General features: G+C 40.1%; 1 protein-coding gene across 2 annotated transcripts in view; it reads left to right on the forward strand.

The window, feature by feature from the left end:
- The first annotated feature begins 4,005 nt into the window (after positions 1-4,005).
- The window catches only part of ric1 (RIC1 homolog, RAB6A GEF complex partner 1), a 37,750-nt gene continuing 13,901 nt past the window's right edge, over positions 4,006-27,854 (forward strand). The window contains exons 1-7 of one of the 2 annotated variants that reach the window (XM_047373536.1): positions 4,006-4,570; positions 11,625-11,732; positions 19,913-19,992; positions 20,330-20,437; positions 22,154-22,299; positions 22,398-22,534; positions 24,924-25,015. In XM_047373536.1, coding sequence (XP_047229492.1) covers positions 4,430-4,570; positions 11,625-11,732; positions 19,913-19,992; positions 20,330-20,437; positions 22,154-22,299; positions 22,398-22,534; positions 24,924-25,015 — 812 coding nt within the window. In that variant the 5' untranslated portion in view covers positions 4,006-4,429. The remainder of the gene's footprint in view (positions 4,571-11,624; positions 11,733-19,912; positions 19,993-20,329; positions 20,438-22,153; positions 22,300-22,397; positions 22,535-24,923; positions 25,016-27,854) is intronic. The other variant, XM_047373538.1, reaches the window with a different exon arrangement.

The following is a 27,854-nucleotide window of genomic DNA, read 5'->3' on the forward strand; positions in this document are numbered from 1 at the left end:
TTCTGCTGGGGGACTTCAACGCCCACGTGGGGAACGACAGTGACACCTGGAGAGGCGTGATCGGGAGGAATGGCCTCCCCGATCTGAATCCGAGTGGTGTTTTGTTATTGGACTTCTGTGCTAGTCACGGATTGTCCATAACGAACACCATGTTCAAACATAAGGGTGTCCATCAGTGCACTTGGCACCAGGACACCCTAGGCAGGAGGTCAATGATCGACTTTGTTGTCGTATCATCAGACCTTCGGCCGCATGTTTTGGACACTCGGGTGAAGAGAGGGGCTGAGCTGTCCACTGATCATCACCTAGTGGTGAGTTGGATCCGCTGGAGGAGGAGAAAGCCGGACAGACTTGGCAGGCCCAAGCGCATAGTGAGGGTCTGCTGGGAACGCCTGGCGGAGCCCTCGGCCAGGGATGTATTCAACTCCCACCTGTGGGAGGGCTTCAACCAGATCCTGGGGGATGTTGGAGACATAGAGTCCGAGTGGACCATGTTCTCCGCATCTATTGTTGATGCTGCTGCCCGTAGCTGCGGCCGTAAGGTCTGCGGTGCCTGTCGCGGCGGCAATCCCAGAACCCGTTGGTGGACACCGGCAGTAAGGGATGCTGTTAAGCTGAAGAAGGAGTCCTATCGGCTGTGGTTGGCTTGTGGGACTCCTGAGGCGGCTGACGGGTACCGTGAGGCCAAGCGTGCTGCGGCCCGGGCTGTGGCAGAGGCAAAAACTCGGGCCTGGGAGGAGTTTGGTGAGGCCATGGAGAAGGACTACCGGTTGGCCTCGAAGCGATTCTGGCAAACCGTCCGGCGCCTCAGGAGGGGGAAGCAGTGCTTCGCCAACACTGTTCATAGTGGGGGCGGGAGACTGCTGACCTCGACTGAGGACATTATCGGGCGGTGGAAGGAGTACTTCGAGGATCTCCTCAATCCTGCCATCAAGCATTCCGTGGTGGAAACAGAGGCTGGGGACTTGGGGTTGGACTCTTTCATCACCCAGGCTGAAGTCACCGAGGTGGTTAAAAAGCTCCGTGGTGGCAAGGCTTCGGGGGTGGATGAAATCCGCCTTGAGTACCTCAAGTCTCTGGATGTTGTAGGGCTGTCATGGTTGACATGCCTCTTCAACATTGCGTGGCGGTCGGGGACAATGCCTCTGGACTGGCAGACTGGGGTGGTGGTCTCCCTTCATAAGAAGGGGGACCGGAGGGTGTGTTCCAACTACAGGGGGATCACACTCCTCAGCCTCCCTGGTAAGGCCTACGCCAGGATATTGGAGAGGAGAGTCCGACCAATAGTCGAACCTTGGCTTCAGGAGGAGCAGTGTGGTTTTCGTCCCGGCCGTGGAACACTGGACCAGCTCTATACCCTCTACAGGGTGCTCTAGGGTTCATGGGAGTTTGCCCAACCGGTCCACATGTGTTTTGTGGACCTGGAGAAAGCATTTGACTGTGTCCCTCGTGATGCCCTGTGGGGGGTGCCCCAGGAGTATGGAATCGGGGGCCCTTTATTAGGGGCCATCCGGTCCCTGTACGAGCAGAGCAGGAGTTTGGTCCGCATTGCCGGCACTAAGTCGGACCTGTTCCCAGTGCATGTTGGACTCCGGCAGGGCTGCCCTTTGTCACCGGTCCTGTTCATAACTTTTATGGACAGGATTTCTAGACGCAACCAAGGGCCGGAGGGGGTCTGGTTTGGGCACCAGTGGATTTCGTCTCTTCTTTTTGCGGATGACGTGGTCCTGCTGGCCCCCTCTAGCCAAGACCTACAGCATGCGCTGTGGCGGTTCGCAGCCGAGTGTGAAGCGGCTGGGATGAGGATCAGCTCCTCCAAGTCCGAGGCCATGGTACTCGACCGGAAAAGGGTGGCTTGTCCTCTTCAGGTTGGAGGGGAGTTCCTGCCTCAAGTGGAGGAGTTTAAGTATCTCGGGGTCTTGTTCACGAGTGAGGGAAGAATGGAGCGGGAGATCGACAGACGGATCGGTGCGGCTGCCACAGTAATGGGGGCGCTGTGCCGGTCCGTTGTGGTGAAGAGAGAGCTGAGCCGAAAAGCAAAGCTCTCAATTTACCGGTCGGTCTATGTTCCTACCCTCACCTATGGCCATGAACCTTGGGTCATGACCGAAAGAACGAGATCCCGGATACAAGCGGCTGAAATGAGCTTCCTCCATAGAGTGGCCGGGCACTTCCTTAGAGATAGGGTGAGGAGCTCAGCCATCCGGGAGGGGCTCGGAGTAGAGCCGCTGCTCCTCCACATCGAGAGGAGCCATTTGAGGTGGCTCGGGCATCTATACCGGATGCCTCCTGGACGCCTTCCTCGGGAGGTGTTCCAGGCACGTACCACCGGGAGGAGGCCCGGGGGACGGCCCAGGACACGCTGGAGGGACTATGTCTCTCGGCTGTTCCTGGGAACGCCTTGGGCTCCCCTTGGAGGAACAGGAGGAGGTGTCTGGAGAGAGGGACGTCTGGGCGTCTCTGCTGAGTCTGCTGCCCCCGCGACCTGGTCCCGAATAAGCGGAAGACGACGAGTACGAGTACGAGGTTTTTTAAGATCTGTAAAAAGAAGAATTTTCTTTACTTTCCAAAAATGTCATGGAGGGTTTCTCTGGTATATATTTTCAGAGAAATAGGTATTTCAATTTTTGCTTTTGAAATGAAGAAAAACAGCATTTTAAAAGAATAAATTGCACCTATATGTATTAAAGCATGACCTGTGAGTCTGAAACACAAATTTCTAAAATATACTATTCATGCAGCTGGGTGATAAACTGTTGATTTTCACTCCCCTTATTGTAGATTTGGGCAGATGGCATCACAAGAAGCTCAATAACAAGTTGATCAGTTGGCATTGGTGAACATTATGATGGGCAAGTGACTACTGACAGGTTTTGACACAACTTCAGAAGCATCAAAGTTGCACCTGAGTTGTAAGGTGTGCAACATTGTGTGTTTGAGCACATTCCATGTTTTTGATCATTGCCAGATTTTCCGGAAATCCATGAAGTGTTCTCACATACAGTTAAAATGTTTTGCTGCATCCCAATGGAATGGTTGTGGTGGAGAAATCTTATTAAAAAACACGAGAATAAAGAGGAAAAAACAAGAAAAATACTAATTGATGTTCTCAAAAGAACTTTACTGTGATGTTTCGTTTCACTCTCTACACCTCAGACTTCCAGTACAAGACAGACTCCTGTCATCTGCAGAAATACTCAGATGATTCTGCAATCATGGGGTGGATCAGAGATGGACAAGAAGCTGAGTACAGGAGGGAGCTGGTGGACCACTTTGTGGCATAGTGTGGAAACAATCATGTCATCTTGAATGTGAATAAAACAAAGGAAATTTTGGAGAAAATGGAATAGGTCAAACATTAATTCCATCATGCGAGATGAAGGGGAAGTGGTGGAGGAGTAAAAATACCTCTGTGTTCACCTGGGCAATAGACTAGAGTGGAGATGCAACTGTGAAGCCATCTCCAAGAAGGGACAGAGCAGACTGTACTTCTTCAGGAAACTTGGGCCCTTCTGTGTTTGCAGCAAGATGCTGCATATCTTCTGTGGAGACAGTGATCTGCCATCATCTGCTGAGGTAGCAGCATTAGATCCAGGGACTTGAAAAAGTTCAACAAGCTAATAAAGGAGGCTGGCTCGGTTCTGGGGTCTCATCTGGAACATCTTGGGATCATTGTGCATGTGGAAGCTTACTTTGAAAAAAAAGTATTGTAGATTTACAATGCTTTTTTTCTAGTTTTGCTTAGTCGTAAATTTTATTTTCTGACAGATTTGCTGTTTGCTTGTAAAGCTAGTTTTGTGGAAAAAAATGGCAAAAAGAGACAGGGAAAGAGAGGTAACCATTTTCTATTTCTGGAGGTATTTCATTTCGCCGCCAGATATCACCGCCGAGCCACTCTGCCCACCATCGCAGCATTTTTCACATAACACAGAGCTGACGTCACATGTCAACAACACGCAAGCTTGTTGGTCTCGTCCAATCAGCGTTAAGTCTGATAGACGCTTGTAAAAATGGCGACGGTGAGTCGAAGAGGGGTGAAAACTGGACTCGTAGCTGTGAACAAACACCTCTGGTCCAAACACCGAAGGAACTGATACGGCAGCGGGAGCGAAAGTTCATCGACCCGTTTAATGCCCGCAGCTCCCTGTTGGCCTCTGAGGGAAGACGCTGCGGCTCTGTTTGCCTTTGTTTTCGGGAACTCTGGGTTCCCTGAGGCTGCTCATTAGCTTCAAGTTAGCCGCGTAGCTTCACTGGCTGCTTGAACCTATCTTTATGGCATCCGCGTACCGATAACCTTCGCCGTGCCAAAGCTAGGATCTTTCAAAGTTTTTATTCTCACGTTAAACGGCCTCTAATGAGTCACCTGGATTAAAAAGCTATTTAAGGAGGCTCTCCGCACTGTTGGAGTGTTGAGAGAGTTCCAGCCGTCATGTATTTTCTAACCGGCTGGCCCCGGAGGCTGCTTTGTCCGCTGAGGAGTGCTGAGGAGCCCTTTCATATCCAGCCCAGCTCCCAGAGGTTTTATTTCGCCCTGCTGTCAGAGACGCAGCTCAGCATCTGGTTCTCTCGGGTAAGTTGCCGTCGGTGGCAGTCATATTCACGAACTCAGCTGACCAGATAACAACAATGCCAGCAGTGCTACTTTCACTTCAGTAAACATTCGACAGACCCTTTTCCCTGCTTCACTTTCTCCCAACCAGCTTATTTTCTTTATATTGTGTCAATGTGGGTGCATATATATTTGTATATGTGTTATCTAAATTACGTAGGTATTTTTTTAATATTTAACAGGAATGAAGGTTGGGTTGATGAGTTCTTTTTTTTTTTACCGTGATCTGTTGGCATATGGTTCCACCTGTACACTTACTAAGATGGCAGATGACGCAGTTTTTTGTCACTGCAGAGTTCTCTACATCCGTACACCTGTATAAAATGATGTTCCTGTTGCCTCTTATTTAGTTGTCACAGAGGTGTAATTATTCTTTTGTTTTAGGCTTCTTTACTGCTGGTCATGAGTAAGACTGAGGTCCTTAAATGCACTGTATTCCCTTCAACGTTGCATTGTTTTTGGCCCTGTCACTGTTAAAATTCACTGTTTACAATAATATCAGTCAGGAATGTTTAATAGTTGTCTGTTCAAAGATGTAGGGCCTTTGTGGCCAGTCCATCTATTGGTTGGGTTTTGTAGACAAAACCTTTGGTACAAAAACATTGTGGTTTTGATAGGTATTATTAGTAATCACTGTGGCAAAGTAGGTTGGATGAATCAGAATCAGAATCAGCTTTATTGCCAAGTTCGTGCATACAAACAAGGAATTTGACTCCGGTACACTCTTTTGTTCTGTTTTTGCATTACAGAATATACAAATTTACAATATACAATGTACAATGCAATATTCTGCATTACAAAATACACAAATTTATGAAGGGGGCAAAAGCGTTTGTCCAGGATAGTTTCCCCTGTGATGATATATCAAACAGTTCTTTGATCTGGTTGTGTTCCTTACTATGTTGATGGTTCTGTTTATTGACTGCTTACTGGCTCACACAATACAGCTGTAAATTTAGAGTAAAGGAAACAACAACATTTATTTTGTTCACCTAAACATTTAAGCTATTTATTATAGGTGGGAATAAATAAACCTACAAACCCTGGCAAAAATAGGGAAATCGTTCATTTATTCACTTATTCATCAATGTTTTTTGAACAGGGTCAGCACAAGTTAATATTACATGGTAATCATTGGCCTGTACTTAGGCCTCCCAATCGTAGAATAATTTGTCGACCCAGTTCCTGGTTGGGCGTTTGTATTTAAATGAGCTATGAAATAAACGTTCGGGTATTAAAAGAGAGGCTGTACATTTAAAACCAAACAGCAAAGCTGAAAAACAATCATGCGAGTTAGAACAAAACCACTTACCTTCAAGAAATATTACCACTGGGCCTTGGTGCCAAGCACCATTCTATGCAAACACATTAGTTTTGCCTTTGCCTCTCAATATTTGTGTGCTCAGCCTGAACTGAGTGTTAGAGGCATTTTGACTGCCTGAGATGTGCATCAATTTGAATTTCTCATTCTTATTTCCAGCTTAGTATGGATGCTTGTGATATACATCACTCCCATCATAAATGTGCTGTTTGACAGGGGCTACAGGTCCGTGGTTCAGTAGTTCCAGATGTAGTATCATTTCTTCTGGGTTCTCTGCCTGAAGATGCACATAAAAGGATATCTACACTGTTAAAACAGACAATAGTTAGATTTTTTTTCCAGCTAAACTAGCAGTTTGATTAAAAATGGCTCATGAACTAATTTGTGAACGGTTTTCAAACTTTGTCATGTGTAAAGTGTCTTCCTAATCTGACAACGAGGTAGGTTCTGAGTTTGCTTTTTACAGAAACTATGGTATGATGGTAAGATAATGTGTTACTAGTAGTAGTGTGACTAGTATTTTGCGAAATAAAAATAATATATAACATTATTTATTTCCATCAGTTACTTTTTGTGCTCCTTTACTCTTAGGCATTTAAAGAGAACAGCTTTAACCTAAAAACATAATTTTTTAGGTTAGATTTAGGTAAGGAAGCTTTGAGCAACTCTGATGTTTTCTTAAAGCTTTATATGAGGGAGTTATTTGACCCAATAACCTACTACATTGTTTATGACAATCTGTTGTCCAGGCCCTTTGTATGTTATTAAGATACAGTAACAATAGATGAGGGTCAATGTTAATTTCCTGAGGCACACGGGATGTAGAGCATGTCTTCCTTCCCTCCTTTCTCAAGCATTTGCCTGTCTACGACTGTAAACAAGTATGGGTTCAGAAAGATGTGTGCACTTTGAGCTTTTACTGAGGATTTTCTTTCTCTTTTTAATTTCATCTATCCTCAGCTACAGCCTGAAATCAAACAGCTCAGCTGAGGTGAAGTCAGTCACCTGTATAGTAGACCAGCTTACTATTAAATGTGTTCTGTTCGGTCACCTGGCCACAGCTGTGTGCTTTTGCGGTTCTGGATATTTTAAAAAACACAGACTGAGAGAAATTAGCGGAGTTTTCCAAAATGTTTCGTTGAGACTTTGTTAGTGATGCCAGCAGTGACTGCGTGTTTCTGATGCGACATGGGAAATGGCAAAGCCTGGAGTACAGAGGAGGTCAAGTGTCTTGTTTATAATAGTTTAGCAGTTTCTATTCTCTTTTTTTTTTTAAATGTTGTCCAACAAAGGATGAAGAAAATAAGAGAATGGGAAAATATTTATATATTCAGACTCTAATTCATGACCCATGCCTAAATGTCGTTTCTCCTTGACTTCTTTCCCTCCTTGTTTTCCTTCCTACCATTATTTCCTTGTGTTCCTTGTGCCCTAGCTTCCTTCCTGCATTGTGTGCTCAGTCATAGTTGTTTTGGTTTGTTCAGGTGTCATAACGTCTGGTTTTTCTCAGGAGTCAATTGCCCCTAATGGGAATCAAATTTATAGTAAATGGAAATAGGATGTATTACAGTTAAGTTTTCAGAAAACATTAAAGAATTAAACAGTTTTTTTTTTCTCTCTCATTGCAATAAAGTACAATGGATGTGTACATATAAAAGTACATATAAAATGGTTTTGTTACAAGTGCAAAGTAGAAGAAGAAACAAATGATATTGCAGCCTAGTAGGTACAAAATGGGAGTAGAAATTGGTGGAGTGGATTTATTCAGAACTGAATTATCCTGAATTACTGTTAAGAAATAAAAGTTAGTTTTAAGATTTTCTTAAAAAAAATAGTTATTTTACTAATTAAATTGAAGTTTTAACAGTTTTCAAGGAAATAATGTAAGACAAGGAGGAAATGAAGTGTTCAGTGGTATTTTTTGTGTTTTAATGCTTAAGTGCTGCACCATACTGTTGCTCAAAAGAAGTCTGAGGTTTTTACTTTCCTCTCGGTGGCATTATTAAATTTTAATTATATGAAATGAACACTGTAGGGAAGAAATGTTTAAAGCCTCTTCTCTGATTACCATGTTCCCTGCATCTAAAATACTAGACTCATTTTTCCTCCTTCTTGACCTGACAAACATGTAGTGTTTAGTTTTTTCTTTCTTCAATAGTAGGTCTTGTTTCATGACTAAAATTCCTCACCTTTTCATAAAAAAAGCCAACTGGTTTTTAAAATGTGTGATTATGGTTTCCTGTTTTTAAATATGAATCTGTAATAGCTTACCTTCAGGGGTACTCGTCTTCTAAAAACGTTAGGTTAAAAACATGAAAAACATGAATTTGTGGTTTTTCTGCCTTGAAATCCTTTCCTCTTTAACAGGTTCTTTTGTGCTTAAGGACCTAGTAGTTGAAGTCAAACATTATCTTACAAAGCAAAGGCAGAAAATAAGGGCAGTAACCTGACCAAAGAGTGTGTGTATTTACATTTTTATTTGTTGCTGTGTTTTGTGCCAGAAACATTAACTTAAAGAACCTTTTATTTGAATAAAGTCTTCATCATGTGTATTCTACTTTGCCTAAAAAATAACTTCACGTAATGAAATAAATCCATCCCCAACTTACCAGATGACTTTCTCTTCTGCTCTCGGTGGGGTCAGACGCTTTTCCACTCTCTCCTTGATCCTCCCCCATTTTTTGCCCTGCTTCAGCTTTTTGTCTATGTTTTTCTTAGAGCCTCTGTTCGCATATCCTCCTAATGTTCATTATGGATTTGGTCAGCTGGTCTCTCAACGCAATCGATCAAATTTTCTCACCGGGAAGACAGGGTAAAGGGAAACCCTCTTGTCCAGACGGGATGTTCTTCTCCGGATACGCAATGGATTCCTGACAGTGGAAGATTGTGTGCCTGACAACAATGTCAGTCGAGGACGTGGAAGATTTGTACATAATTGGATTTCTGATAACAGGATTTCTGCTTTTTGGATTTGGCAGTTACCTGGCTTATTGAAAGATTTGTAAAACATCGGCAGCTGTTCAAAGCACTCCAAACCTGCCTGGATGTTTAATGGGATCATTAGAGCTCTCAGCACTCAGACTGATATGTTAAGAGAGCAGAATCGCAAGCTGGCTGCTTTTCCCGGACTCAAAGGTGATATGATTTAATCTTGGAGAAAGTTGTTTGCTCAGGATCTACTGAAAGTACCAGAAATTTGGCTATTTGGATTTCAAATTGAGAATGCCAGTAAGACTTTGAATGCAGGCGGAAAATCACAGCCAGCCTGAACCAAAACATTTATTGTTTGTCTAATTCAGGCGCCCCGAGATGGCCTTCACAGGCTTCTTATCAAAACATTTCTCCTGGATGTTCTGTAAACACGACGCTCTGCCCCAGCAACCCCCCTCATCTGTGAACTGAACTGTATGGCCGTTTGATAAAACTTTAATCTCTTATTCAAGGACAATGGCACCATCGTCAGTGTTGAGAGTCTAATTCTTTGCACACATGATCATACTTAAATATTGGCACCCTCACATGCCCCTGCACAATCTTTGCTTATGTGTGTTGCTTTCTCTTGCTCCTTATTTTTTACCTAAATGTGGATTTCATTTCTTCTCCTTTTCATAGATTTTTAGATTTACCAGTGAAAGGAAAATAATACTAGTTTCTTTTTCTTTTTGAACAAAAGCTGTTTTTACACCAGTGACTCAGGTTCCTTAGTCAGAACTCAATATTGCTTAGTTAAATTTCAAAGGATGCAAATGACTGTTATTATGGGACTACACCTGCACTATACCAGTGAACCCAAGGATCATTCTCTCTTAGCACAAGATGCTTTCCCCTACATAGAGGACCTAATGATATAATTACCTCTTTAGAAAGATTGGTCTAGAACCAGCTCTTACCAGTAAAACCCAAAGGATTATTAATGTTTTCTGTATCATTGTAATGTTGGCCAGAGATTTTTAGATTTCTCAGAAGGATTCATAGATTTTTAGATTTCTTAGAAGGATTGTAGTATCATTTGATTAGTTTTTCTGTATCTGTGTTTATTTTCTTTGTGATTGTATTGTAATTGTATGTACAGCGCTTTGAGTGTCTCGTTACTGAAAAGCGCTATATAAATTAACTTACCTTACCTTAGTAAAACTCATCACTGTCATTCAGCATTGGATATATTATCATGGTTGGCAGTTCTGCTGTCTCTGAATGAAGGATTTCTCTTTTAAATGCTACGTTTTGCTTACCAACGGTCTTTTAAGTTTGTGTCCTGATAAAGAATTGATGTATAATGCTGAAGTCTTTGCTTTAGAGGTACCTTGTAAGGACTAGGTGATAGGCTTTCTTTGTCTGCTTCTGATTAGGCCTTTTTCACAGCAGAATGAGACCGCACTTTGACCACAACGTGGACATCATCTGCAGGTTCTTGGAGATGCCTTCTGTGACACAACACAGCGTGCCCCTCTTTTTACTTCCTGCCAGCATATCTGGGTCCCGGTGGCTGCGTGGTAGAGCCGGATAGCCTCGGTGGTGCATCCATGACGGTGGTGCATTGTCCACACTGGCTTCAAGCCAATGCTGCCACCTCTTCATGCCTGTACCAGGCTCAAAGTGCTCTGGGTAGATTCAACTTCTGTAGCGTTTGGTACTGCAGCTGCAGTTCGCAGGGTGTCTTGCCATGCCTAGCTGCTACAAAAAGGATCTCACTAAACAGCAGAACCAAGCAATCCACTCTCCTCAAAAAACCTTAAAAACACGGGACATACTTAGGTCTTGTAAACATAGACAGCTATGGAGAAGTGTCCACACCTCGAAATTGGGCAAATTCAGTTTTCCAGGGGACAGTGAGACTGGGGAATTCTTCAGGCTGCTGTTCAGACACTCATTTGCATTTGCATTTGTCACAATGTCAAGAAAAAGAACTCATAGCAGCAGCTTATAAAATTACAACAATTGCAACTCAACTTATAAAAAACTTTGAGCTTCCGAGCCTTTGTGTGATCAGCTCAGGTTGAGCAAAATAGCAGGTTCACGATGCTCTATAGCTTTATGGAAAATCCTCTCATACTGTTTATTAGCAGATGCAATTACTGATGCCATGCCCTTGACAATACCTGTAATACTAAAAAACATATGGTAGTTTATCTGATTCACAGCATACAATAAATAAATCAAATTATCCTGGTGTTTATTCGCTTTAAGGTGATATTTAAAAAGTTAATCTATACAAGGATTGATTTAAAGAGTTATGTAAATCTAAATTTTGTTTATATTAATATGCCAAGTACCTTCTTTTAGAGCGCTGAACCACAGTGGAGCATATATTTTTGTTCACATGTTTTAGTGGCTTCTTACTGTAGGTTATGGTTTCATTAAATTTAGCCAACAAAACTAGCTGGTAGGTTTTAGGAAATGATGGCTGAAAATGATTCTCGCTGAAGAACCCCAAATACTTTTTAAAGTTTCGACTCCATTTTAAAACGTATTTAGTAGTTCTTGCATCGTAAACCAAGAGTTATTATTTGAAACTGAGCTGTTATTAATGTTTAGGTGTTTTGTTTCAGAGTCTCCTTCATGGTTACTTGGTTTTGTGGCTCTGAGGTTTGAATGAAGGCTGAAATGTTTTATATTGTGAGGCTTTTTGACGGCTGTGACTTCTGGCGTTGTGAATGTGCTCATTTTTTCCTTGTCCCTTTTCTTCACACACAGCCCAGCGTTTTGATAGTCAGCTACATTGAGTCTGGGAAGGCAGCCGCCCAGTTTGGCTTTTACCAGAAAGCAGAATGGAAACCAGATGACTCCATGATAGCTGTGGCAGTAAGTACAACGCCGATATGTCATCCTTTCTTTGATTAGGTCATGCCTTTTTCTAATGTCCTGTTGGTAATTTGATTGTAAACCTACTGCGAATATTGTTTTATCAGCATCTTCTTCAGTTCAAAATGTGTTTCTTCCTGCCTAATAGCAGCCTATTGCATGATGAGGGCTGTCAAGGTTCTTGCTCCTTGTTTAAAAACACAAATAAAACACCCACTCAAAGACGGCTGTATGTGGCTGGAGAAACTGAACCTGAGTGTCCTCCATCCATACAGAGTCGAGCCTTCATTAAGTTAAAAATAGCATCACAAGTAGCTGCCTTTGTAAAGTGGTAGAACCCCTAAAGGACTCTTTAAGATGAAGTGGGCAGTCGTGGCTCGATCAATGCCATGTCTAATTACCCCCTGTTTTCTTGTCTCCACTTACCTGATGTCTTTTGGGTTTGTGCTCTCTGCGACGGTGGCCGATATTCCTGATACTTCATCACCACATTGACTGGTTAGACTGTGAGCTTCAGCTTTTAGGTCGATAATGAGTAATTTATCAGTTACAAACAAAGAGTCCTCTTCAGATACATAAGAGCACAAAGACCAGCTTTATATGCTGCACAGAAAATGGTAAAATTGAAAACTAGTAAACAAAAAGCAGCCAATAGCTATCAATAAGTCAGACAAGGTGTCTGACCAAAATATAATCTTATAATATTAGCTTTGAATGCTTTGCTCACACCTATTTTTACATTATCTCCATACTTTGTCCTCTGCTTATCACTGCACGTTCTGGCTTTGATTGAGTCAACTCAAAGTGAAACAGTTGTTCTTTTACAAACAAAGGTATTGCCTTGTGGTTTATCAGTCACACGGCTTTCATTTTCAGTTTGATCCCAGAAGTTAGGTACTTTTATTGGTGTAGGGGCTTTTTTTTTAAGCCCATTATGCACCCTGACCTCATTTACTACATATAGGCCAAGACAGCTGGGGAACTCTGTACAAACAAAGTTATAATTTTCTTAAATGTTTGATGGAACATGTCCTCTCCTTTTTATTTTATTTTATTTTATTTTTTACCCCCATGTTGTTTGTGCATTGAAGTACCGAGCAGACCAGTTGCTGGCAACACTGTCAAGGACAAAAGGTGTGGTTGTAACATTGTTTGTCCCAAAACAACACCCAACGTCCTTGATGACATTTTGTCTGTCAGGGTTAAGGCACAAAGCCCAGCTGTGCAGGAGCACACATCTATTAAGTTTTTTGTAAATAATTTAAATAAAATAAAGGAACCTAAAATTTGATAACCTTCTGCCTCGTTAAAGTCAGTCTGTTCCTTTTCCTCCTGTCTCAGCTCTTGCTTTTGTTTTTACCTCCTAGTGTGATGTCAAAATATACATGAATGTGTCTGAAAGAGATGTCACTTAGGCTCGGATTCAGACTCCTTTTCGCCTGGTCTGAACACAGCAGGGAGTAGGTGCAGAAGGTAAAAATATCAGGATTTAATTTCCTCTCGCATCCTGACCTTTATAAACACCATTTGGGTTGGACAGTTTCTGACTTCAAGGTTAGCCTCAGAGTTAACCATAAACACCAAGAAAGTACTGTTTGATTTCAATAAAACAATAAAAATTGGCGTCATATTTGATCATAACAAAGTTAAAATTCACTTTGAGAAGCTATTCATACATCTGAGTATCACAGATGTTAAAACAAACTGGAAAACTTTAGCACCAGACGTTTGTTCACTTTAAAACAACTGTTTACCTCTGAGCTCCTGCATCTAGTGAACCACTGTGGGAGTCGCTTCTCTTCAGACGGCACCGTTGGCTGGGATTGCATTTTTACAGCAACGGCTGAAAGTTTGGCTTTAAATTTTATTCAAATTACCTAAAATTGAGTTTTTCAGTTTCTGACGAGATGTTCACTTAATATGCAGTTTATTATTCAGGGTTGTCTAACAGCGAATAAAACTAGCATGGTTGGTGGTGCTTAAATAATGTCTTGTCTTTGCATGGAAGAGATATTCCTGACCTTAAACAGACTTACTATTATTAACCGACAGGATATCGTTGTTAATAGAAAACATTTTTGCTAATTTGTTGGTAAATTCTGTACCGTCAGCGTATGAAGCAGCTAGGAGCACAGTCTCAAACCTCCAGGTCTTTCCTGCCAACAGATGACCGTTCATCTGTTCTTCCCTGCAATGTTTCACAGCTGAATTTGTCATGTTTTCACTTCTCAAAACTGATTTTTTTTTTTATGTGACATTACAGGATTTAATGTGGAGCGTCAGAGTGGGGTTGTGGGCGGTTTATTGTTGCACATTACAAGGCGCAATAAGCCTGTGGATGTATTAAAGGTTTATTGTGAGCATGTATTTTATGTTCTTCAGCACTTTTCTTCGGATACTGATTCAGACCTAAAACTGCTGAAAGTTGAAGATCTTCAGCTTGTCTCTTTAGTTTGCAATATCGCTCATACTGAGCTCAGCAGCATCCCTTATAAATGATTACATTCTCCTTTCACAAATCCAGCCTCCATACGTTCATTTAAAATGTGGAAAGTGAGTTTATTTACAGAAAGTAACCTCAGAACAAATCTTTGATCTTGAGCTTTTTAATTGATCCTCATTTATATGGAATATTTTATTTATTGCATTACTTTTTATCTGCATTGATATTATATCTATTCATATGTTTCTTAGGTTCCCTTTGAATTATCGTTGCGAGATTTTATGCTATGCTTTAAATTTAGGTTTGCATTTGCATTATTCTTCCATGTTTACTCAGATTATGTAAAGTTTCCTCCTAAGCAGCTTGACTTCTGTATTTTAATCTCTTCTTCTTCAGGGTTTAAATGGGTAGTATATAGACTTCTACAATCGAAACTGTGTGCGATGTATGAACAGGGTTTTTTCTGTAGACTTAAAATCTTATTTTGATATTTTGTGTAAGTCTTGAGACTCACAAGCAAAGATATTGTTCTAAAACTAAACCATAGCAGTTACCAAATAGGCTTTAACTGTTCTGCTGAGCAATGCGCTGTAATGATTCCCATCAATCATGTTTTGAAATATAACCACTGTTTTATTTAGTCTCTCATGGAAGCAGCATTGGAAAACAATTTTTTTACAGTAAAAGAAACAGTACATACCATGCTTTTAGATTTTGGGTTTGCAAACATCATCATTTAGTGTTTATAGACACACGGTGTTGCCCATCCCTAATTTAACAAATGCAGCTGAACGTCAGAGTTGTCTGGAGTCTGTATCTGTTCCCAGGTACAAATATCTCCCCCATCGTTTATAGTAGCCATAGCTTCTCACACCAGGATTTGTATTGTTGTTTAATTACAGACAAGGCAGACTCTGGCTTACCCAGACAGTTGTCCTCACTCTCCATAAACAGCTGTTTTCCAGATGTTGAGGCTACTCACACACCCTGCAGACTCCAAGGCTAATGTAATCACCCTCTTAAACTATGAGCAGGATCTATCTTTGGCTAAGTGTCTATATGGAGCTAAGAGTTTGAGAAAAAGAACCAAAGCAATAAAAAAAAAAAACGTCTTCCAACACAGGAAATACTTCTCACCGCTGAACTTTTACTTCTGTCTTTTTTGGGATCGGTCCGAGGCCAAAATGTTCCCAATCTGTTTTTAGCCTTTCACACTGCAGCGCTCAGGATTTCTCTGCAGGTTTTTTATTTTCTGCGCCTTTATGCATACATTACATTGTGAAAGTAAAGAGGAAGTGGTTTTAAGTCAAAGGAAACAAGGTTCTTCATTGTTCAGCGATAGTTGGAGGAACAACAGAAATAATAAGCTGATGTAAAGGTGGAGAGCTGACATTTTTCTGCAGCAAAACCAAAACGGCCCACAGGTTCTGATGCCCTGATCCATGATGCAGCACGATAATGGTGCATAAGCTCAGCCATACATGCAGTTGCTGCGTTCAGAGTTATCTGGCTGGACAGCGATGGAGGAATGTGTGGAGACTTCTTGGTTAGCACACCTGACAGCTGTGTGCTTTCGGAGCGCTCGAGGCCTTACTTTTTAAGACACGTGACTCACATCTGTGCTCTGCATTTAAACTGTTTGCACTTAATGCTCTTCATGCCAGTGGCGTCTGATTTGCAGCAAAAGTTGTCTGCTGAGTTCTGCTGCAAGGACGTTTTCATGGATACAAATGAGGTTCTGTTGCAGCTGAAGGAGTCGGGCTTCTTTGTCTTAAGTCCTTCCAGGTTTTAGGAAGAGAAGCAACCGCCTGTAAGATTGTGTATGCGTTGTTGCACCTCTGGGATGTGTTTAGACACGTATAAGACAGATCATCACACTGTCTTCTACTGACGTCTCCTTTTCTCAACAAGAACTTCCAAACTCTTTCACTTGGCTTGTCTAAAGTCAGCTTTTTTGTTCTTTAATTTTCTAAATTTTATTTGACAGTGGCGTGAGCTCAGGTCTTTGATGTTGTTAATTTCAGATGCATCATCAAGTCTAGACGTGCAAAGTATAGAATATTAAATGTTATTTGTCAGGGATGTTAAACCGTGCCACCAAATGTTCATTTTTGAGATGTTATCATAAAAACCTGATTCATCTTCTCAGTTTGGATGGGTGTGTAGTGCTCTGCCATCAGATTTTAATGACTCCTCCTGAGTTGTTTGATCAAATGGGTACATTTCCTTTTAATTCATTTATTTTTCTTGCTTGTTTCGCAGGCTTGCTGCACAGCCTGAGCTCTGTCTGTTCATGAACAAACACAAAAACATTTCCTGTATGCTGGGCAGCTGACTGCCTTTGAACCTCGGTGCCTTCATATTTGTGGGGCTCCAGTAGGCGTCCTGCTTCTTCCTGCAACATTATCTCCGCATGTATGATCACACTGAAAGCACAAGGTTTCCTGAAAACATTAGTGCCATCCCAGTCACTGACCCCCTCCTTTATCTACTTTTTCTTTCATCCGGCGTTGTTTATTCCCTCTAACAAGTTGAAATGAACCTAATCAAAGTCCTATCGACAGAACCTGGACCTGGAAATGCTGTCCTGTTTTCCTGTGATTAAACTTTAGATTAAAGATTGAAGCTGGAACTCTGATTTCTGCAGCTGGTGTGCTTTTGAAATGGAAAAAAAAAATGAAATAAATGCCATTCTTTTAATACTCCAAATGTGCGAGAAGCTTTTTATGCTTTAGAGCTATAAGTATTTACAGATTTGTGTGTGTTTTCAATTTGGAAAAATGTTAGCTTTTTGTGGCCTGCGCATACAGTGAACTTGACAATTTTGGCCCATGTTGACCAGAAACTGGTCTACACTAAAATGGGATCCTTAAAATGTCCATTTTAAGTGTGAAAACACTAAAATATTCACCATTTTCAGGTATCTTTTAGCATTAGAACAACCTTAGATTGGTAGGAAAGTGAAAACGGCATTGTATAAACTGATCAACCTCAGACTGAATGATTTTACAATGATTCCAAATTGTTTGAGTTATTCTTTGTAATTTTTAAAAACAAGAAAATGGGGATTCTTAGTTTTCCTCTGAATCTAACAAGAACCTGATTGGTTCTTATTGGTGTGGTTTAAAACCTCTGCAAAGCTTTTTTTTTTTTTCTGACTCAAATATACAAAACATATTTACATATTTTTACTACTTACAAAAAATGTGAATACGGTGCAGCAGCTGTGACATTAAGCTTATAAATATTAAGCTTTTCTATATATTGTACTCCTTATGGTTCCTATAACTAAAAGCATAGAACAATTGAAATTATAATCATTGAAATTATTAAAATTTTAGGCACATTTGACGTCTCCTAACCTAATAATGTATTAGAAAATTTGTGGAGCTCCACAACTTTCAACATATGTAGCCGACCTGAGGTTATTAGCCCCTTTTGTTTGCTTTGATTGAACTCGTTTTTATTCAGATGTGACGGAGGTGGTTTCTGTGTTCAGACATTGCAAAGTCTTGGCACGTTATCGCTGAAGGATGCAGATCAAGTTTCGTTTCATGTTTCATCCAGCAGGCTCTGGTTCTGAAGTTTCTTTGACGGCAGGGTGCATCTGCATTCGTGTAACTGTGTGTTTCTCCACCATGAATGGGGAGTTTTTCCTACGGGAGTTTAAATGCTGGCTATTTTTTTTTTTTTTTGTGTGTTTGTGTGTTTTAATAATGTCAGTTAAAGTGTTGTAATCGGCATAAATAGTGTTGTTAATATAACTTATAGATTGAAATGCTTTAGTCCTGGTGAATCTACACTGATGAGGTCTGAGATTCATGACAACAAGGAGTAAAATAATTTTAAACATTATTCTTTATGTTTTAACTGTTAACACAGATTTCTGTTTGGTGACGCTTCGACTTGCTGATACAAATTTTAGACGATTTGGATTTCTCTTGAGGAGCTATAACCAGAAACATCCAAAATATTTCTTCCTAGCCTTCCCGCTTGATTAAAAAACAATTGGATGTGTGAGTTTTTGACCGGCCAATCACAGGCCAGGTCAAGGTGAAAGGTTGTCTGACTCTGTGTATTTCTTTTTGATCCATAAATCGAGATGAACTATATTATATAACAGTTACATTTTTAAAGAAAGTTTTTACTGGTTAGTTTATGTCTTATACAGTCATATTAAATAAATTAGAATCTGCGTTCAGATGAGGCTCGTTTGTCAGATTTAAAATTACTTTTTCAAAATAACAACCTTTAAGCAGGTATTAAACATACTTTTCATTTAACCAACATATCTGTATCAAAAATGTGTTTTATATTGGTCTGATATGTTATTCTAAACCTAAATGTCGTGTCTTTATTAGCTGTAACCGGAAAATCATCATAATTAACAGAAATAAAGGCTTGAAAACAGCAGTCTGTGCTAATTAATCTATTTAATGTGTTTTACTTAGTGAATTAGGTTACTGAAAAATGAACTTTTCAATAATATTCAAATTTATAGAATATGACTGTAATTCTTCAAGTTATTGGAAGACAACTCAGTCTTTATTGGCCAGAAACCTTGTATAAATATTGCATATATTATAAGCCTTCTTTTCATTGGACATATTTATCCCTTCTCCTATCTCTGTTCTTCTAGCAGACGGAGTGACACCTCTTTAATTACAGCATCTTTATTATTTAGCCATGGGATCAGATAACACTAGAAAGGAGAACCTGGCCAGTTGCAAGAACATTTTCATGTGAAAACATTGACTCATCTCTTTTCACTACAGCCAGAAGACCAAAGGTAACACTATGTTATGTGACCATTAAATTATAACACTCAGACAAATTGACTTCTGTATGTCAGATTATGAATGAACATTATCCTTGTACAAAAATGTACAGATACAGATGAACACAGGCTTTATTATGAGCTAAATTAGCCTTAAAAGAATTTAAAACCTCATAATGGGTCTGGCCTAAAATACAGAATGACGGACTGTATGTGTGTGAATGGATGGATCGATGCAGTCTGTAGATGTCCTTGAACTTCTGTTCATCGTTTCTCTCTTTGCTGCTTTAAAGCAACCTTTTCACACTACAGAGAAATTTGTTCCAAATTTATGGCAAGCAAAGAACGCGTTTACAAAATGGAACTTTGAAAAACTTCTCGAAACAAAAAAGGTTTTGGAGGTAGTTTACAATGTGTATGCAGGAGATGAACCTTAAATTAATTAGATTTTATTTTTTCCAAAAAAAGGAACTTTGAAGACTGACTTTTATGAATTGCAGCCTTTTCGAATCACTTTTTACAGATTACATTCTCTACATTCCTTGTCTCCACACGTCTGGGGGCGGTACTTTTTCTAAAGGCTGGAGCGATGGTGTATTTCTATTGGTCGGTGTGGACGTTAGCATTTGCGTTTATTGGTCAGTGTGTGAAACAAATTTGACCTTTCTTTGGGCACAAGTTGCTTTTATTTCAAAGTGGACAGTCTTGAAAAGGGGCGGAGAGAGGGGGGTGACTTGCAAGAAAGGTCTCAGGGGGTCGGGACTCGAACCCATGACATCTGTTTCAAGCACTGAGGCCTTCGTACAGGGGGCCTACCGCTACGCCATGCATCCTGCCCCCTTTTCACACCTTTTGTATCACCTTTTTAAAAGGGTTATAATGCATAAAAACGTCCTCTCTTTTTGCCCTTTTTGGTGATGATAATATGATATTTTAAAAGAATCTTATTTTTGTTTTCAGACTGCCAATGGCTACATCCTTCTGTTTGATGTATTGGGTGGCGGGGAGGAAAAGTATCTCTATGAGCCGGTCTATCCAAAGTAAGTGATGCACGCATTCACAAGAGATACATAAATGTTGTACCAGGATTCATGAGCAATGCAACAAATCTTACCCGTTTTATTCCTTATTTGTTTTGTTTTGTTTCAAGGGATTATTACATGAACGTAAAAAAATAAGTTATGACATTAAACCTCTTATTTCAGCTGAAAAAGCAGCTGAAATAAAGAGTGTGCTGCCGTCTTTGTGAACATAACTGAGAGAAACTGGACAAGTTAGGGCAGGTTCGCTCATCTCAGCTACAGGAGTTGAAAATGAGCTCATTGTGGAGACTTTGGATAGTTAAGTTTTCAGGAAATCTTCTTTGTGTTTGCACAGAGGAAGCCCTCGAGTAAAGGTGACTCCAGGTTATAAAGAAGAGCAATGCGCCCCTGCTCTTTCTTTGGAGATGAAGAAGCCTGTAGATCTGGAGGCTCCCATCAACAGGTAGACACTGTCTTTGAATCCCCCGTCTGCATTTCTTTTGTTTCTTTTTGTTGTCTCTGCCTGAGACTGCAGACATGTTATTTTTTGACCTTGGACTAATCTTTAAACATAAAGAAAATACTCTAGCACACACAAACAAGTGTAACTCTTTAATACAAGTGAATTTCTTTTAATTATTGAATATATGCATGTTGAACTGCATTAACCTTTTTCCCTCTAGCAGTTTGTCAATAGTTATTGCCCTAACTCAGAAGCACAATGATGTTTGTGCCTTAGTAAGAAGCATTTAGCTTAACATAGTGTCTTCTTCTTCTCTAATGGATAAGCAGAATAGACTTGGCGAAGCTTTCCATAATGTGTAACGACAGAAACCTTCAGAAAGAAAGAACAAATGATGGGGAACTTGTAATATTGTCAGGACCATAATGGATTTAAATGAGGATGCGAATTTTCTGACAGATTTCAAACTAAGCAGTTTGTTTACTGTCGACATGAGATTGATTGCTTGTCTAAGCCCCTGATGAACATGTTTTTTGTTTTGTCTTAGATCTGATGTTGCTATTTTTTCTGCTTATAACTTAACACATTTTCTTGGTTTTCCTTTTTAAAAAGAACTTGCAAAAATATTCATACCTTTTTCATGTTTTATCCTGTTAGAATCACAACCGCCAATATATTTTATTCAGATTTCAGCACATAATTGCAAAGTGGAAGGGAAATGGTACAATGCTTTCTTTTTTTAACAAATAAAAATAATAAAGAATATAGAATGTGTTGTGTGGATTTGCATCTTACCATCTCTTTACCTTCTAAAACATTTTCTGCTGCAATAAACAATTGTCACCATATATATTACTGGCATAGATAAAACTATGCCCTAAGAATTAAAAATACTTTAGTATTTATAGTGTAGTACTATAGTAAAAGATCCCAAAAATGTATATTAATCAGTGAACATAGGAAAATATCAAGTTTTTAGGGGTCTTAATTTTGCATAACATTCAAAGCTTGTTTTAGACAAACAACTTTTTTCTCTTGCCATTTTTAAATGAAAAACTGCCTTTTATTGTTGTGAAAGAAAAAAAGTTATATCGAATTAAAACTTGTTGACTATATTTATGTCGCTCATGGTTTTTTATGTTTTTCTTTTCTTTGCTGATTGACAGTAAGCTTCCCTTTAGTCAGCTTTCTTTTTATCTGTTTTTTTTTTTTTGTTCTCTTCCAAATCTCCTCCACTTGACAAAGATTATAGGGCAGTCATCTGAATCAGAGCACTGCATTGGTATTTCACATGCACAGCTTGATTGTGCAGGAGATGAGTGGGTGTCTCCCGCTGTGAAGCTGCAGTAAAAAGCTTTGCCTCCTCCACAATCAATCCACAGCGCCTGCTCTCTTTGGTTCTTGTCATGTCTGTCCGCAGTCTCTGTCCGTCTTTCTCCCAGTTGTGTTGAGTCTACCCTATCGCAGTCTTTTTAAAGAAAACACTGTGCCCTACAGACCCAAACACAGGCTTGTTTGTTCCCGTGTGCCTTAGAGGACAGTGAGACGAGGCACTGGCAGCTACATAACTGCTGGTTGGTAAAACTGGTCAGGATACAGCTGGATGATGAATAGCTCACTGTTTTTTATCCTCTTTTGTCTTCTCGTTACTGACTCATCTGCTGCTGTTCTTTATTTTATGTAAAAAGACAATTTCTTTTTTTTGTCTCTTTTCAGTCTTCAGACTCTTCAGGAGGACCTACTGGTCTGTACGGCAGACGGATATCTCCATGTACTGCACTGGGACGGGCTCGGCAGCAATGGACGCAAGGCCATCTGCCTCACTACAATCCCCTTTTCATTAGACCTGCAGTCCGCTCGAGGTTGGACAACTTATTTTAAAATATCACAGCAACATATCAATAAAGAATATCCTCTCCTGAATCATAAATTGGAAAATATCTTGTGTATTTGTGTGTAGGTGGTCCCTCGCTGGACCTGGAGGGGGTTTACATCCGTTGCATGGAGTACTGTTTGACCCTAGACGGCTTGGCTGTGGTTCTCAGTGATGGGCGCCTGGGCTTTATCACACCTCTAAGCAGCTCGATCACAGCAGATGTAAGGATTCCCACAGATGCAGGCCCTTTGCTCTCAAAAATCACTTTATAATGCCATCAAAACCTTTCCTTCTTCATGCTTTCATCGCTTGTCTGACCAAACAGAGGCTTATTTTCTTTTAGGCAATATAGTGCCATCGCAGTGCTTTTTTTAAAACAGAATGATGCGGCTGCAAAATCTATCCCAGCTTCAGCCTTGGTGTAGATTTGTGGCTCTGACCGCCTCCGCTCCCTGATCTGATGAGCCACTACTTAAATTCCCCTCAGGTTCTCCACCGCAAACCGTCTGTTCCTTGCATAGAAAAGCAGTTTGAAAAAGTGCTTCAGACTGCTGGTGTTAAAAACAGTGGTCAAACACATGCTGCAAAGCTCTAAAAGAATTGTAATTGTTACGGCTCTAATCAGTGTACTTAGCTCTATAAAACCTAAACTGGCCACCATAGCCAGGCACCCACTCAGCCCAGTGTATGTGTGAAAGTGCCTAAAAGTGTTATCTCTGTGATTTAGGATGATATGCATGCTTTATTTATGCCAAAATTGAAATATGAGTACTTTTCAGTTTTACAAAGAAATGGAAAGGCACCCTTCATCAAATTCTCCAGTAAATCTGTTTTTTTCCCTGTTTAAATTTTTTTAATTTTAGGCAGGCAAACTATAAAACTATTTAGTTACTCTTTAGTAACCTTCAGAACTACATGTCAGTTCTATCATTGTGTCAGACGAATCAAAAATAATTTTTTGCATTAACAGAGAGTTCATATGAGATAATAAAGCCTACTCATTATAAACCGGTACCCCTCCTACCTGCTAGTCCTGTTGCCAATGATGAAATGTTCTCAGTTCCTTAATTTTTTCACTGCAGGTATTATACCAGAACCAGTGTCATATCTGGAATCGTTCCATTCAAACTAACCTCATTCTTAACAGCTTGAAAACAGTTTTTGTCTTTCCTTTTATTAAAAAAGGGTGAAGTTTACAAGTTTTATATGAGTCTGGTTTCAGGAAACTGAATAGCACTAGAACTGCTTCCTCTAAAGTTTTAAAGGATTTTAGGTAAACCTTGGACCACATCAAGGATGTCTGCTTTGCACTTAATTTTGAAAAATCTATATAAAAATCAAAAATGATTTGGCAGTGTAGATCATGAAGAGGTTTTCAGATAAAGCCCCTTCAGTCCAAACTGAGTTGGTTTTAAAATTATTTTCTTGTCATAAGTGTTGTTTTCTTACTATGTTGTCTTTCTCCTTGTTACCTGAATGTCACAAAAGTTGTCCCCCAAGGCTCTTTATTAGGGTCTTTTTTTGTTTATATTAAAATTGTGGGTTCAAAAAGTTACAGATGGAGCTATCCATCTCTAAGCTGATGACACAGTTGTAACTGTCATGCAACTATAGTTGCCCTGGTGTTTGGTCACCATTTCTTAAAAATGTTCCTTAAATACCACAAAGTAGTAGTAAATGTAGAAAAAAGAAAAAATGTTAGAGCAGTTCGTCCTTAATCTTCAAATGAGGAACCATACTCTGTCTTAATTGATAAAAACATTTCTTTTGAGATTTATATTAAACTGCTTTATAAAAAGAACCAAATATTTTTTTATACAAATAAATTCTTTTTCATTACCATTAAAAAAAGCCTTGTTTTAGCAAACGTCTTTGCATACATTGAGCCCAGTTGAATTATTAATGTGAATGCCCCTGTTTCCTCTCTACAGATGTTAGACGCTACTTATCATTTAGCACTTGGGTCCATAACAGGATGTACTCTTACCCACCATTGCACTCTACACCTTCACAATAACTGGCTTTCATTGTCCAAATGCAAATGGTCATTGGTATATTTTTATTTACAAATCAACATCGTCCTAATTATTAGCGTATTTAGCGTCCAATATATCATTTACAGATAAACAGTATGTCCAGAACTTATTTCTCTTGAAGTAAGCATTATTTGGATCTGAAGCTATGCACTTTATTGCAGTTGAAGTTTGAACCTATTTTAATCCCGGGAGAGAATGGATGGCTTAATATATGTTCCAGCTTTAATGTTTTTATGCTAGTTTCTGCTTTACTTGATTTTTTTCAGTTAACGCGTTGCATTGCAGAAAATAAGTAATTTAAAAGATAAGGACCTTGGTGTTGATATTTGGTAATGTTTGTCTTGAGGACATAGCATCAGTGACCTGTACTTTCTAAAAACTGAGATCATGTTTTGTTAATTGTTTGATATAGGCATACTCCATATTTTTTTTAATATGTTAAAGAAGGCAAGACAAACCTAAAATGAATGTATTGGGTAGAAAGGATGCTCATTAAACTAGGGAGGGTTTTATATGTAGTTTTAATGCTACTTCAGATTCCTTCAATTTATGGATTTGTCTTCTTTGTGTCCAGCAGCTGCAGGGAGTCTGGGCAGCAGACGTGATGGATGGCACCTGTGTGGCTGTCAACAACAAGTACAGACTGATGACTTTTGGCTGCGCCAGGTCTGTTCAACTGACTCACACTTTGTCTGTGTATTTGCGGCACAGAGCTGGGTGTGTTTACTTGCATTTGTGTGTTACAGTGAGATTGTTGTCCTTGCGGTGTGTGTCCTCTGTGAAAATGTGTCAGTTTGTGTTTGCCGAGGCTACCTCATGTGTGCTTGTCAGGATCTCCTCATGGATTATGAAACCTGACGGCTTGGCAGGAATTTCTCTCTTCACTGTTTCCTACTCGATCTCTTTTTACGTGTTTCTAGGAACAACATGCATAGTTAAAAGTCCAGACATTCCTTCTAAAATGAAGTAGAAAGTAAAACATTTTTATTTGTTTACAGGGACAGAAATGCACGTATACTTGAAAAGTACCCTGCTGTAAACAAGTATTAGAAATAAATACCCCTGAAATGGGCTAAAGAGTATGCCCAAGAAAAGTAAGAAAAGCACCACATCAAGGAAGGAGTACGATAACATGGAGGAAGATATAGCAATGCAAGATAGCAACGATGCGTTAGCTGACACAGCCAGAGCCGAGTAATGATGCTAACCTGGGAATTATCCTGAAAGAACTGCGAGAGTTTAGAAAAGATTCCAGCAAGAATCTGAATGACGTACAAAAGGATGTGAATAAGGACTGAACGAAACGGGAAATGAATCAATCAACTCGTCTTTGAAAAACCTGGTTAAATGTTATGACTAAAACTGATATGATTGAAGAAGCAAAGATGTGCTTTTTTTAAGGAGCTAACACTAAAGAGTTCAGATGTTGAAAAGATTACACGGCCTCAATAATAGTGATTTCTTCAGGTACGCCATCACTTAAACAGCTGTATGTTAAAAAATCAAAAGGCGTTTCAAAATAATCTATTAGAAATATTCGTATTAGTGCTTACAAGATAGACCCCAGACATAAGGTGATGTCTAGATGCCATTAGAGGACTTGAAGAGATTAAAACAATAAATACCACTCACATAAAACAAAAATGGAATAGGGAAGCCAATATCCGCCTTTCAGAAGACCTGGATGAAATACTGTGGATTTCAGTGGAGGATATCATGCTCGAACTTATGGAGATCATTTGGGTGGAAATGTCTGATTAGGTACTTAATTACACTAGTTCAACAAGGCCACCATTCGGGTTCTTCCAGTTGGAGCTCGTCATCCCAGGAAGCCAACCAGTGACTATATTTGAAACGGACAATACTCTGGTAACTGGGAGGAACTTCTTTTTGGGTTTTTAAGCTCAACTACTGTAAATGTTAAAACTAAATGTCTATTTGGAATACTGAGTTTAGCTGCAAGAAAATCAGTTACAAGGACATGGCTTAAACCTGGCATACCATAGATAAATGGTATAATACAATTTATACATACAGGGGTTGGACAATGAAACTGAAACACCTGTCATTTTAGTGTGGAAGGTTTCATGGCTAAATTGGACCAGCCTGGTAGCCAGTCTTCATTGATTGCACATTGCACCAGTAAGAGCAGAGTGTGAAGGTTCAATTAGCAGGGTAAGAGCACAGTTTTGCTCAAAATATTGAAATGCACACAACATTATGGGTGACATACCAGAGTTCAAAAGAGGACAAATTGTTGGTGCACGTCTTGCTGGCGCATCTGTGACCAAGACAGCAAGTCTTTTTGATGTATCAAGAGCCACGGTATCCAGGGTAATGTCAGCATACCACCAAGAAGGACGAACCACATCCAACAGGATTAACTGTGGATGCAAGAGGAAGCTGTCTGAAAGGGATGTCCGGGTGCTAACCCGGATTGTATCCAAAAAACATAAAACCACGGCTGCCCAAATCACGGCAAAATTAAATGTTCACCTCAACTTTCCTGTTTCCACCAGAACTGTCCGTCGGGAGCTCCACAGGGTCAATATACACGGCCTGGCTGCTATAGCCAAACCTTTGGTCACTCATGCCAATGCCAAACGTCGGTTTCAATGGTGCAAGGAGCGCAAATCTTGGGCTGTGGACAATGTGAAACATGTATTGTTCTCTGATGAGTCCACCTTTACTGTTTTCCCCACATCCAGGAGAGTTACGGTGTGGAGAAGCCCCAAAGAAGCGTACCACCCAGACTGTTGCATGCCCAGAGTGAAGCATGGGGGTGGATCAGTGATAGTTTGGGCTGCCATATCATGGCATTCCCTTGGCCCAATACTTGTGCTAGATGGGCACTGCCAAGGACACAGTCACCAGATCTAAATATTATTGAGCCACTTTGGGGTGTTTTGGAGGAGCGAGTCAGGAAACGTTTTCCTCCACCAGTATCACGTAGTGACCTGGCCACTATCCTGTAAGAAGAATGGCTTAAAATCCCTCTGACCACTGTGCAGGACTTGTATATGTCAGTCCCAAGACGAATTGACGCTGTATTGGCCGCAAAAGGAGGCCCTACACCATACTAATAAATTATTGTGGTCTAAAACCAGGTGTTTCAGTTTCATTGTCCAACCCCTGTATATTTCCCCAAGTAGCCCTTCTTTTGTTTTCTCCTCTATGAGACCAATTCAATTACTTAATATCCTGTATTACTATGATAGAAAACAACCCATGTTCATGTGTTGTTTATAATATTAAAACAGGGATCTGGTACAAAGGGATTGAAGACAGGAAGAGGAGTGTCCTAAGGCTTTGAGACTCCAACAAACAGCAGTGAGAACCATTATCCACAAATGAAGAAAACATGGAACAGTGGTGAACCTTCCCATGACTACTGGCCAACCAAATTTACTCCAAAAGGGCATCGACGACACATCCAAGAGAAAAATCTCTAAAGCACATGCAGACATTGCTTACCTTAGTTCAAGTCAGGTGTTCACCTAGTATT

Source organism: Girardinichthys multiradiatus, chromosome 8 (genome assembly GCF_021462225.1).
Source record: "Girardinichthys multiradiatus isolate DD_20200921_A chromosome 8, DD_fGirMul_XY1, whole genome shotgun sequence".
Lineage (NCBI taxonomy): Eukaryota > Metazoa > Chordata > Actinopteri > Cyprinodontiformes > Goodeidae > Girardinichthys > Girardinichthys multiradiatus.